Genomic DNA, 12,842 nt, shown 5'->3' on the forward strand with positions numbered 1-12,842 from the left:
GTTTTTCTAGAAAAGCAGAGGACACTTACCCTACTGGTGCACCTTGTCCATGCTCCCAGTTTAAAGTGGAGTCTGAGTTGCTCATTCATGCTTTTGTTACTTTGTATGTATGATTTTAGTTACTTTATGTTCTTTGTTGTGTATGTCTGTTTTCTATGTCTGGTCTTTGTCCCTGGATTATATTCCTTTGATTAGTGTTATAACCTTGGTTCCCTTGTTTATTCTTTATCATTTTAAAAAAAAATACTGGATGGCTGAATCAGAAAATAGCTTGGAGACTGAATTTTTTAGGAATTAGCCAAACATCTTCAATCTGAACCAAATGCAAGAAATGTAGGTTTATGCATGTAAACAACCTTTAATGAATTGCATGTAAATCATTCCTAAGAACATTGTTTTGCATTAGGGTTTGTAAGTCTCTTTCTAGTTTCAGTTTCTCTTCCAGAATATCAATACGGAACTTATTGGAGTCTGAAGACCAATCTGCATTTTACTGTTTACTTCTGGGAAATCAAAACTTTGCATCTCAATGCAAAATCTATTGTCTGCTTTTCTTAACATTTTTATCCTGTATAACTTGATATTTGTCATTTTTTTATTAATATTTTTGCACAATAAAGATAATTTGCTTTTAATATTGAACTCAATGTTATGTAAAGACAAATCTCTATGCATTTGAATGGTAGACGAGGACCCATTCTCATGAAACCACGGAGTAACATGACAAGACTTACATACCCTATTGTTCTACATATAAAATCTTCCATTTGTAGCCCAGGTACCAAATTCCTTAAGCCTTGAACAGTGTCGAAGGTTACAGAATGTTGATCCAGACACAAACATTGGAGATTTATCAAGTAAATTTATGCTGAAATTACGAGATGATCTGGATTCTAACCCAGAGACTTGTAACTGGAGAGCCTTTTTGACAGTGGCTGCTGATAACTCACATTACAGGTTTAGGTATATAAGCAACATATTAAATATATTTTTTTTCAATTTGAAATATGTAATCTTTTTTCTATACCCTTCTGAGAAGTTCTCCAACTTAAATAGATATTACATGTATGTACTTGTAATCAGTTCCTTTAATCAAAATAGTAACATGTACAATGTTAATAATAATAAAAAAACATACTGTGAAAGTACTTTAATTCATGAACACCAATTTTCGTGGATTAGTGAAGAAACACAAGTTTGTGGATTCTTGAATTCATGGTTTTGTGGTTTTCAAATAACACATCTGTGGAAATCTCCTTTTCATTGGAAATCAAATTTCGTGGTTTGGCTTACCCACGAAAACCACAAAAATTGGTACCCCACAAACAATAGTATTTTCACAATATTTGGTGTCTCATGGTATGGTGATGTTCTTAAATGTAGGCGGTAATTAGTTGGGTTCCCCAACAAGTAATGCCATAGACTGTAACACCGGAAGTTTCTGCTTCTAGTGTAAGCAAGCTGCATAAAGGAGACAGAGTAATAACCATTTGGTTTTTAGTTCGGAGAATGTTTCTTAGTGGGATGATATTCCTACCTACATGTTGTTGCTTCTGTGTCTTAGTGGGATGATATTCCTACATGCATGTTGTTGCTTCTGTGTCTTAGTGGTATGATATACCTACCTACATGTTCTTGCTTCTTTGTCTGAGGGGGATGATACACCTACCTACATGTTGTTGCTGCTGTGTCTTAGTGGGATGATATTCCTACCTACATGTTGTTGCTTCTGTGTTTTAGTGGGGTGATATTCCTACATGCATGTTGTTGCTTCTGTGTTTTAGTGGGGTAATATTCCTACCTACATGTTGTTGCTTCTTTGTCTTAGTGGGATGATATACCTACCTACATGTTACTTCTGTGTCTTAGTGGGATGATATTCCTACATGCATATTGTTGCTTCTGTGTATTAATGGGATGATATTCCTACCTACATGTTGTTGCTTCTGTGTTTTAGTGGGGTGTTATTCCTACCTACATGTTGTTGCTTCTGTGAGCTAGGCACATTGAGACTCACATATGTTGGACTTCATATCAGGGTATGATGTTAATGTTCTGTGAAACTTGTCCTATTGGGCAAGTTGATGAAAATTCTACTTGCCTAAATTGAAACTTAGGTTGTTCTTTAGTAAATGTATATTTAGTGGGATGATATACCTACCTACATGTTACTTCTGTGTCTTAGTGGGATGATATTCCTACATGCATATTGTTGCTTCTGTGTATTAATGGGATGATATTCCTACCTACATGTTGTTGCTTCTGTGTTTTAGTGGGGTGTTATTCCTACCTACATGTTGTTGCTTCTGTGAGCTAGGCACATTGAGACTCACATATGTTGGACTTCATATCAGGGTATGATGTTAATGTTCTGTGAAACTTGTCCTATTGGGCAAGTTGATGAAAATTCTACTTGCCTAAATTGAAACTTAGGTTGTTCTTTAGTAAATGTATATTGAAAAAAAATAAAATTTGGTTGTCCCCTGGGCAAGTATGATTTAAATTTTACTTGTCTGATTGGTATTTTCACTTGTCCCAGACAATATGAAAACCTTTAACATCATACCCTGCATATAATACAATGCAGAAACTGTTTGATTGATGAATTGTTCTTTCCCTAAAAAGTATGAAATGTCTGCTGTATGATGTAAAACTATGATGACTACCTCTAACTTATAATTAAAGACTTGGACTTTACTCAAATTTCAATTTATTCTTACTTCTGAATATATGTACATGTATACCTTCTGTCATTGTTAGTGTTTTTTTACAGTGCTGCTGATGTTGAAAGGAAGTTTGGTAGTCAGGTATACCATGGCAGCCCTAGCAGCAAGTTACTATGGGAACTTGGATCTAGAGGAATGACTGCAGCTGAGCTTGCATTTGTATTGGATAAACTAAAATTAGAAAAAATCCTCATTGACATTAAGAAATATGGTATATATTATTTGATGCCATGACTTATGATGTATATAATATTGTGTATGGCTTCTTAGTAGTGATGTGTTAGAAAATATTTGATAAATCATTTATGATTTCAGATGACAATTTCATCTTTCATTGACTTTGATACACATATGTACATGTGCTTGTATTGATTTTTTATGCTGTCTTCCATTTGACCTTTTTTTTGTATGTTGCAATTTTTCATGTTTATTGTAGAGCCCATAGAGATAGTAAAACAACCAGCAGATACTGTGACTGTAGAGAAAGGTGGAGTACTAGAGTTGGAGGTTCAAGCAGTGGGCTTTCCATATCCTCGGTATCAGTGGTTCAAAGAAAAGGGAACTGATTGGGATATGCTGGATAAGGAGAAGAACTGTGTTCTGAGGATTAATGACATAAGGTATGAGCTTTGTGAATTTAAATAGAGAAGAACTTTAATTTTGTGTCTGTATAATTTAATAATAGAACATAATTGCTTAATGTATTTTGATAATTTTTTAATAAATTTTAAAAAGTGTAAACTGCCGGTAACCAGATTGTTTTGCATAATTGTTCAAATTCATAATTTAAGGAGGTAGACTTAGGATAAGGGACATAACTCTTGAAATCAGTGATATGTTTGTATCATGTTTAATTTAACCAAAAAGTATCAAGCTTTCATTTGAAGCAGAATGAAATTAATCCAAGCTACCTTGATGCTTATGTCAGATTGATGTAAAATGTTGAATACAAACATTTCAATGATTTGTAAGAGTTGTGTTCCTTACCTTAGGTCTACCTCCTTAATTTTCAATGTAGTCCAGTTCCAATTAACAATTGGTTCTCAAGTAAAACTTTATTTTGCTTGGGATTATTTGAACACTGGACTGCAGACCAATTGATGTTAATGACATTGCTGTACATAACCTGTGCCCAGTTTTTACATTACTACATTTTGTGAAATTAACCACTGAACTTTTTTGAGAATTAATTTCCAAAAGAAAATTTAATACTGATTAAAATTTGTTTCTTGTGAAATTAAATTTTATGTAGTACATGTACATGTATATCATGCTGGTAACAGTGGAGCTTTTACATGTATTTTCTTTCACAGCCAGTCAGATGCCGGAGTTTATTGCTGTAGACTCCACAATGGTGATATAAACTCTCAGGTCGTGTTTACAGATGAGTCAACCGTTATAGTGGAGAAGTCCAGTGAGCTATCGTCTTGTGAGTACATTGATATATTATTTTTCAGTTGTTTGTAAATATCTCATAGTTCATTTTTTTACAAGTAATTTGCTTTTCTGTGTGTTCAGATGCCCCCCAAAAAGGTTAAATAGACCTCCTCTGCAGTTTCACCGAAAAATCATGCAAAATTGAATTTTGTCAATTATTTGAAAAATGTGACATATTTTTAGTTTTTATTTGCATGCTAGTTAGTTTTTATGTTATAATAAAGAATTGACAGTGATTTTTGATGATTAATCCCTCTTGGTCGAAGATATTTTAGTTGAAAAATATTACAGAATGTGCTGTCCCCCAGATGAATTAAAATTGTCCCCTTTTATAAGAAATTGTTAATGTGTTTCATTTATTCCATCCTACCACTATAAGCCTGATTACTTGAACCTATGGCGTGGTTGATTTCGCAAAAGCATTCTTAAGTGTCAGTCTCTGTAAAAATCAGGCAGTTGGTTGATTAATTGATTATTGGGGTTTAATGTCTAAGTAGCAATATTTCAGCTATATTCAGGCGACTCAGGCAGATGGTAAGATGTGGTATGAATAAAACCCATCATTTTGATATTGTAATTTGATTATTTACACCATCAGAATAAAGGAAAAAAGACAATATTTTCCATATTATGTTGGTGCATTGAGCTATAATTTCATTGAAATGCACTGAAAATGAATATTTCAAAGGCAGAGAACTCTGTCAAAAACCTCATTTTTCTAACATTCTATTGAAAAATTTCTGAGCAAAGCCAGTGATACAGAAATTAAATAATGGTCTTTTTAAATAGAGAAAGTATCTTGAGTGATATAACATTGTCAGATCGGTGGGGTTTTGACATGAATGTTTCTGATTGTTCCAATTTTGCCTGATTGTTACAAACACTTACACTTAACATATTAAAAGTAAAAACTTGTGATCCTTTTTTAATCCCTGCATGATTTTTAGTTTGAGAGGTACTTGATAGCTGGGAAATATTAGCAATGAATGAAAGGATTAAATTGAAAAAAAATTGATTTATAGTATGTACCCAGTATTTGTATATGCTAATATATTTACAGATATATTATTACATAGCATTAATAATTCTACCCTCTTCTATGCTTTTCTTCCTTATTTTCTTTTGATGTCGGAACGGAAAGGGACTGTCATTTAAGGTTCGATAACATAACGTTACATTTCCTGAAATATACAAATATTTCTGTGATGTAATTTTTCTATTTGTGTGGGCAATTTATCGCTAGTTAAACTGAAAAAAAGCTATCATGGCTCTGTCTCTGTGGCAACAGTTATGTTAAATGCAGTAATCATGTATAGAAAAATTGATTCAACTTTGTTGTATAGATTTGCCACAGAGACATAGCCATGATAGGTTTTTTTAGTATGAAAATCTGAAGAATGACCTTTATGTAGGAATAACTGTTGATTTCCTTAATTGGTGGGAAGAGTCAGCTTATTAAGTAGCAGTCTCTATAAAATCAGCTGGTGATTCATGCATGTCAAAACCCCACTGAATTCAGTTTTATTTCTTGTTCAAAAACTGTTATAGATAATGTAACCAGTCTTAGTTTTTTATTTGGAGGGGGGGTTGCGCTTTTGAGATAAAATTTATATAGATTGTATATGAAATTGGTACTTTGCAAGAGTTATCGTTCTTGATTTGGTTTGATTTGGTTGATTTTAGTGGAAGATTAAAATGTAGTTTTCTCAAAAGTCCAGATCTAAATACAGAAAGAACTATTGTCACATGAAAATATAGCATATGTAGACCAAAAAACATCATCTGATTCCTGGGTTTTTCTACACTATGAATCACCTTACCATAGGCAGTGTCTGATTTTTATATGGACTGATACTTAATTATTGGATGTTGATTTTTCAAGGGTCAAAGGTTACTAAAATCAATACAGTCTGATATGATGTTACAGATTGGGACAATTATAAGCACTATTCAGTTACCCATAATCCACTTCCTGTTTTGTAGGAGGATTCATGTACTATGGACACATCTTTTTTAGTTGTTTTAAATATTTACCTTCAATAATAAGAAATTTTATCTCAACTCTTATTTATACATGATGTGTATAAAATAACTTTCATTATATTTGTTTATATTTTTCTACTGTTAGTTATCTTAAAGGCTCATAAGCAAATCCATTGAAGCGGTAGGGATAATAATTTTCCTTTTTTGTAGATCGAGATACTTATAACAATACTCCATCAAGATATGGTATGTACAAGTTTTCTTTTACATCAGAAGAAAAAGTTGATTTATTTGTAGAGGGTAAATACTGGTGAATAATGATAAAGGTCAGTTGACAGCATGCCCATTCACATACTGCAGTACATTTTTCCCATACATTAAAAATCAAGTACGTTCAATTTCTCAAGTCATAATGTCCATGCACATACACCGACAATATTCTATTTTTATTTAAGTCTTTGAATTTCTGATCTTTGGTTCCATTCATCATCAGAATAGGTCTATATTCAGGAATAATATTTGTTTACAACAAAATTAGTCAGGGTATTCAGGAAATTGAATTGCCGGCTTTTGATCTATGTGTTTTATCATGAAAGGAGCTTTTTTTTATTTAACATCATCATTACATATATCATGATAAGGATGGACCACTTTGTGCCAGGCAACATAACAAAAAATATTACAAGCACTATTCTACATTGTACTTTCAGATTACAGCATCCCCTTCAGTAATTAAAAAAACCACATTGATCCCTTATAAAAAACTTTTCCCAAAATTCAGAGGTCAGGGGTGCATGCAAAAACTAGTGGGCATGCTGGTTGAAAATTGAAGCAAGGCAGTGTATTTATAACAATCCAAAATATAATTAACAGTCCTTGATTTATTTTGAACTCCTGTCATTTGGTTGCAATATCATGATATTCTTCTGTCTGTCTGTCCTAATCTGATAGAATAACTCAAAGTGCTACGACTGATTTGAGTAATTTTTTTTGGTATAATGTTTTTGATCAATGAAGAAAGTTCTCTTAAGTTTTTAATTGTTTTTTTTTCTGAGTTTAAGGACTTATAGAAAAATAATGATCATTGTATCAAATGATTTAGCTCAGTTGTTAATTGAAAGTTTTAATGTTAACCAAACTGAATGATTTTTTTATTTTCAGACCGACTTCCATCATTTGATAGACAACCTGAGAGTGTTACAGTTATGATGGGTAGAAGTTTTATCTTGGATTGTAAAGTCCTTAGTAAATATCCAATCATGTATGATTGGTATAAAAACCATGAGATAATCAAAAGATCTGACCAGTCATTTTATGAGGTAGGTCAGGTTTAAGTGCTTGAATCTGTAAAAAAAAGGCAAAATTGAAAAATTATTAATCATGCTCAGAAAAAAAACACATGAATTTGACAATGTGGGCACTTATTTAATGATCTGTTGACAACAACTTGGCAGTTCGTTTACTTTAGAAGTGTCAGAAGATGAAGAAAAGCATTTCAAAGTTACTGTAGAATGATTGGGGAAGTGAGTTATCTCCCTTTGGTGCATTTCATATGATTAGTACTTCAAATTGCTGACACTTAAGAAAGAAATGAATGACATTTCTGCATTTCATATGACATTTTGAATAAGATTTCATTGGACAACTTGGACGTTTTTTTTCCACCATGAAACATCCACTGCCTGATTCTTACAGAGAATAACACTCAAAATTTACTTCAAAGATTAAAAGATACCATACTTTTGCAAGGTTCAAATCAATAGACTGCGTTTGGAAATCCAAAAATCCTCAATTAATAGTTAATGGAAATGTTTGAAAATCCAGCACCTTTAGGTAAATGAAATTTTCAAAGGTAGTTGGTTAAAAATTGAGGGTCACCTACCTCAGACCACCACAATTTTCTTTTAATGAAACACTTTTATTACTTACTAATAACCTCCAAAATGTACAACTATGATGTTCATAAAAAGATTCAAAGATAAAAGAATGATGTTTTACCTTCCACCTTCAAATCAATGGTTTATAAAAGAAACTGAATTGTTTGAAGTAATGGTGTTAGTAAGAATCATGCAAATTCTGTAATATGTGATACACTCATAAAAGGCTACACATCTTTCAGTTACTTTATATATCATTATGATGAAATGTATAATTATTCATTCCAATATGTCTGTTGATAGGAGATAATCCACTTTGAAAATCCAACAGTTTTTATTGTATTTTGGTGTCATGTGCAGAGTTATCTCCCTTAATTTTGAATTCTATATTACATTCTATATAATTTTTATCTCCTGAGAACAAGGATTTTATGCAAAGCCAAATGTTAATTTCTGTTGACAATAACATTTTAAGCAAAATATCAAAAATAAAAATATGTAAGCTTTCTAACTGCCAATCACATTTTGCATGATCCTTAGCTAGATTACTACTTAATTTGTACTTTCTTTTAAGAAATCTTGGTTTTCTTTGTGATACCAAAAAATGTGGGACTGAAGCGTTTGACCTTTGAGTTGAAACAAATCGCTAAGACTGAGCCTATAAATGTGGTATAAATGATTGATTATTGGGGTTTAACACCCTAGCAGCAATATTTCAGCTATATTCATGTGATATTGTGGTATGAATAAACATAAGTTAAACATAGATTCTCCTTCAAACTGATTGGTTTAAATTTTTTTTTCTACACTTTAGATGGTAAAATGAAGTTTTCAACATGATAGTTTAAATAAAAAATAGATTAAGGAAAATCAGTTTCTCCCATGAAATCTGTAGAAAACTGTAAAATGGTTGGTAATCTCTTGCAGAAATTTTATCCCTGCTCAGTGGTTAAAAGTCACACACATCTATAATTAAGAAAAACATTAAATTCTGTTTTTTTAAATCATAACTTTGTAGGTGAAAGCTGCTTATAAGGCACACATGGGACCCTATGAATGTCGAGCTAGGAACCAATTTGGAGAAGCTATGAGTGACATAGTCAATGTTACCGTGGTTTCAGATGGCAGTGATAGTTTCAAAGGTTTGTATTGTGAAAGGAAATTTCAATATGACCATGGAAAAAGTGAATAAAAATTTATCTGAAAATTGTGAAAAGGTTTTAGCTTTTTTTGTTTTGTTATTTAAGTCTTTTGGCAGAATTTGATTTAGATGACTATTCTTGATAATAGGTATTCAGTTGGTTAGATAGTTTCTAGAAAAGCAGAGGATGCTTACCCTACCGGTGCACCTGGTCCATGCTCACAGTTTTTAGTGGAGTCTGAGATGCTTGTTTGCTTTTGTTACTTTGTATGTATGATTTTAGTTACTCTATGCACTTTGTTGTGTATGCCTGGATTACATTTTTTGATTACCGCTATAACCTTGGTTCCCTTGATTACTCTTTTTGACAGATAGATGCCATCTTATTTTGAAAAAGCTTAAAGATCTTTGTGCAAGACTTGGGAAGTACACATATTTTTCATTTAGGTTATGTTTTTTTTGTTTTTTTTTTAAGTCTAAGTAGAGCATTAATTTTTCCTTCTAAAGATGTGTATTTGCAGGTAAAACAATAGATTAAAACACATCTAAATAACATTCTGTGAAACAATTGAAATAATACCTAAGAATAATGGAACTCAAGTATCAGTCCTGTTAAAAATCAGGCAGGAGGTGATTCATATATGTCAAAAACCCATCAAACAAACTTTAATTTCTAATTCAGAAACAGTTACAGATCACTATTCAGTCTTGCTTTGTCAGTCGATTTTTGCACATAAGATTTATACAGATTAGGTATAAAATTGACATTTTGCTGAAGTGATCTTTCTTGATTTTAGTGATGGATTTATATGAATGTGTGGCCTCAAATATCCAGATCAAAATACAGAAAGAACTATCATTGTAAAAATATAGCATAAGATCAAAATACAGAAAGAACTATTATTTACACCTTAAAATATGGCATATGTTAGACCGAAAAAAGAATCATCATTTTGATGGGTTTTCAACTCCATGAATTTTATATGGACTGGTACTAAGAAAGTGTTACTGATCATCTATTGTACCTAATGTTGTAAAGTTGTTGTAAAAAGTATTTGTTAATGTTGTTTTAGTAAACCAGTTCAAATATTCCTTTTGTTTTGCAGAATTTACTAGTGATGTGCCTATGATAGACCCATTAGAACAAACAGGTAATGTGTATACCTTATATCAAGTACTATTTATTTTAGGATATGTATTAAATGAACAAAACTTGATTTTTCACGTCATCATGGATGTAAAAAAATTGTTAATCTAAATCATTTAAATTCCCTTGATACAAGCATCTACATAAACCTTTTTTGCAAACCAATATTTGTTTTGTGCTACATTTTGTTGATTTAAAGTATTTTTCACTGTAGTTTCAGTATTATTTTTAATCTGTAAGGATGTTTTATGTATAATTTGTTTCTTTTTCCTGTTTTTATAAATGAAGAATAATATCTTACAGTAATATGAGAAATAAAAAAGATACTAGAACATAAATCTATTTAAGATGGTAGACCTAGGGTAAGGGACATAACTCTTACTAATCATTGGAACATTAGTGTAATGTATTTAACATCAGTATCATGTAAACATCAAATTACTTGGATTGATTTCATTCTGTATCTAATGAAAGCTTGATAGGCTTTAGTGAAATTGAATATGATACAAACACATCACTGATTTCAAGTTATGTCCCTTACCCTAGGTCTACCTACTTAATTGGTCTTAGGTGTAATAACTCATTCTTATTTGACTTTGTAGAAATAGAGATTATATCTAACCCTAAGACTGTAATCATTGAATATGGAGGAGATTGTATATTTAGCTGTGAAGCTAGATGTAGCGGACCACTGGTGTACCAGTGGTTAAAAGATGGTGTACCACTTGAAGGTTTGAATTCCAGTTAACTAATGTAGAGGGGTAGGGGCATTAAGGACTCATAAATTGCCCTGATTTTAAATAAAATAAACAAAAATACTAACAATACACTACTATTTAATAAAAAAAATAAAAAGGGTTTTGCTGATGAGACAAAAACAGCTACAGTGTAATAATATTCATTCTCCTTTGTCAATCTATTCAAAGTACAAGTTTGGGGACTTATATGAATAACTTTATCTATTTGCCCAAGTATCTTGAAAGTGGAAATTCTTACCAACCATTCAATTGATTTGATGAAACTCAGTATGAATGTTGGATGTCATATGTAGTTGTGAAGGAAGGTAATACTTGAAGTTATCAGATGTTTGATAGGAATTATTTTACAGTGGAATAACTTTCAGGCTAAATACATATTTCCTTTGTTATAATGCATATATTATGTCATTGACCATTACATTATTACAGGTGAAATCAAGCCTGAGTATGTACTGAAAAAGGTTCAGAACTATGAACACCAGGGGCTGTATACCTGTATGGTAAAAGTACCTGGTACCCAAAATATCAGGTTGTCCTACCCTGCTAGTCTGTCCATTAAAACTAATGACAAACCTGAGTTCAACCGTAAGTAAGATTAGAAAATTTTATTTCCGTACTAATTTTATGAGCCACTAATTTTTATACTGTTTTAACAATGTTATTCTTCCATAGCCTCTATTAGGTTCTTAGTTTTGTGACAGGAATGAATGAATGCATCCATTCTAAACATTTGGGGAAAAAATGATGCAGTAAAAATAATGACATGCTTGAATTAAAAAAAACCTTTTCAATGATTAAAAAATGCATATACAGTGTATGGTATCAATTAAATGTGTTTCAAACACTTTTGTATTTTATGTAAGGAGTCTGTTAATACATCCCTGGAAGATTGATTGAGTAGCCTTTAAACTTTGGAACTTCTCGAAACGGGATCTATATTTTATTTACTCATAAAAGAGGTAGTTTTTACCACATACATCTATAGAAATTAAATGGAAAATCATCAGTTTGAAGACATTTCCGTTTAAGTATAATGCCATTATTTTGATCATTTCACATTAGTATTGACCGTAATATAAAACTGTTTATACTACTACAATTCTCTGGTTTATCCTTTTTGCAGCCAGTGACAAGGTTGCTCTCCTTATTGGTAACTTTGACTACCGCTGTGAGACACCACTCAGTGCTCCTAAGTCAGATGTCTACACAATGGCTGAAATTTTCCGCAGTCTGGACTTTAAAGTTGTTTCATTGCTCAATTTAACCAAGACAGAAATGCTATCAGCAGTAGAAGAATTCGTCAAACTGATCGGTAGTGAGGTTTATGCTGTGTTCTATTTCTGTGGTCATGGATTTGAAGAAGAGGCTAAGTGCTACCTCGTTCCTCCTGATGCTCGCCACGGGTACACTGTTGAGGACTGTGTCTGTGCAGAAGATGTGTTAAACCATATGCAGAACTATACTGAAGTATCCCCAGCTCTGATTGTTCTAATATTGGATATTTGTAGAATTAGGTATGCAAAAAGTACTACATGTATATCAACAGTTACTTTTGATTATTGTCAGTTAAACAGCATCCTCCCAAGTCAGGGTTTTGAGTCCACCCTCGTTCCCTCAAACCCCTGACATCACTCATTTATATTTAGTGGATATCATCCAGCCAATTCCGATTGGTTGCTTCTCTGGGTGAGAGGCACCAATGAAAATCAATTTAACATAAAATGTCTGTGGAAAGGTAAACAATAATAACACAAGGTAATGGACAATCCGATA

At 32.1% G+C, this 12,842-nt stretch overlaps 1 protein-coding gene across 3 annotated transcripts in view; it reads left to right on the forward strand.

Annotated features, from left to right (window-relative positions):
* Window positions 1-12,842, forward strand: part of LOC148621306 (mucosa-associated lymphoid tissue lymphoma translocation protein 1-like) — a 31,711-nt gene that overhangs the window by 796 nt on the left and 18,073 nt on the right. For all 3 annotated transcript variants that reach the window (XM_088575479.1, XM_088575480.1, XM_088575481.1), the window contains exons 2-12: window positions 774-963; window positions 2,774-2,937; window positions 3,163-3,346; window positions 4,040-4,155; window positions 6,357-6,392; window positions 7,308-7,465; window positions 9,042-9,165; window positions 10,271-10,315; window positions 10,914-11,042; window positions 11,499-11,654; window positions 12,193-12,583. In XM_088575479.1, coding sequence (XP_088431605.1) covers window positions 774-963; window positions 2,774-2,937; window positions 3,163-3,346; window positions 4,040-4,155; window positions 6,357-6,392; window positions 7,308-7,465; window positions 9,042-9,165; window positions 10,271-10,315; window positions 10,914-11,042; window positions 11,499-11,654; window positions 12,193-12,583 — 1,693 coding nt within the window. The remainder of the gene's footprint in view (window positions 1-773; window positions 964-2,773; window positions 2,938-3,162; window positions 3,347-4,039; window positions 4,156-6,356; window positions 6,393-7,307; window positions 7,466-9,041; window positions 9,166-10,270; window positions 10,316-10,913; window positions 11,043-11,498; window positions 11,655-12,192; window positions 12,584-12,842) is intronic.

Source organism: Perna viridis, chromosome 3, assembly GCF_037379345.1.
Source record: "Perna viridis isolate PV_CMFRI_1.1 ecotype Kerala chromosome 3, ASM3737934v1, whole genome shotgun sequence".
NCBI lineage: Eukaryota > Metazoa > Mollusca > Bivalvia > Mytilida > Mytilidae > Perna > Perna viridis.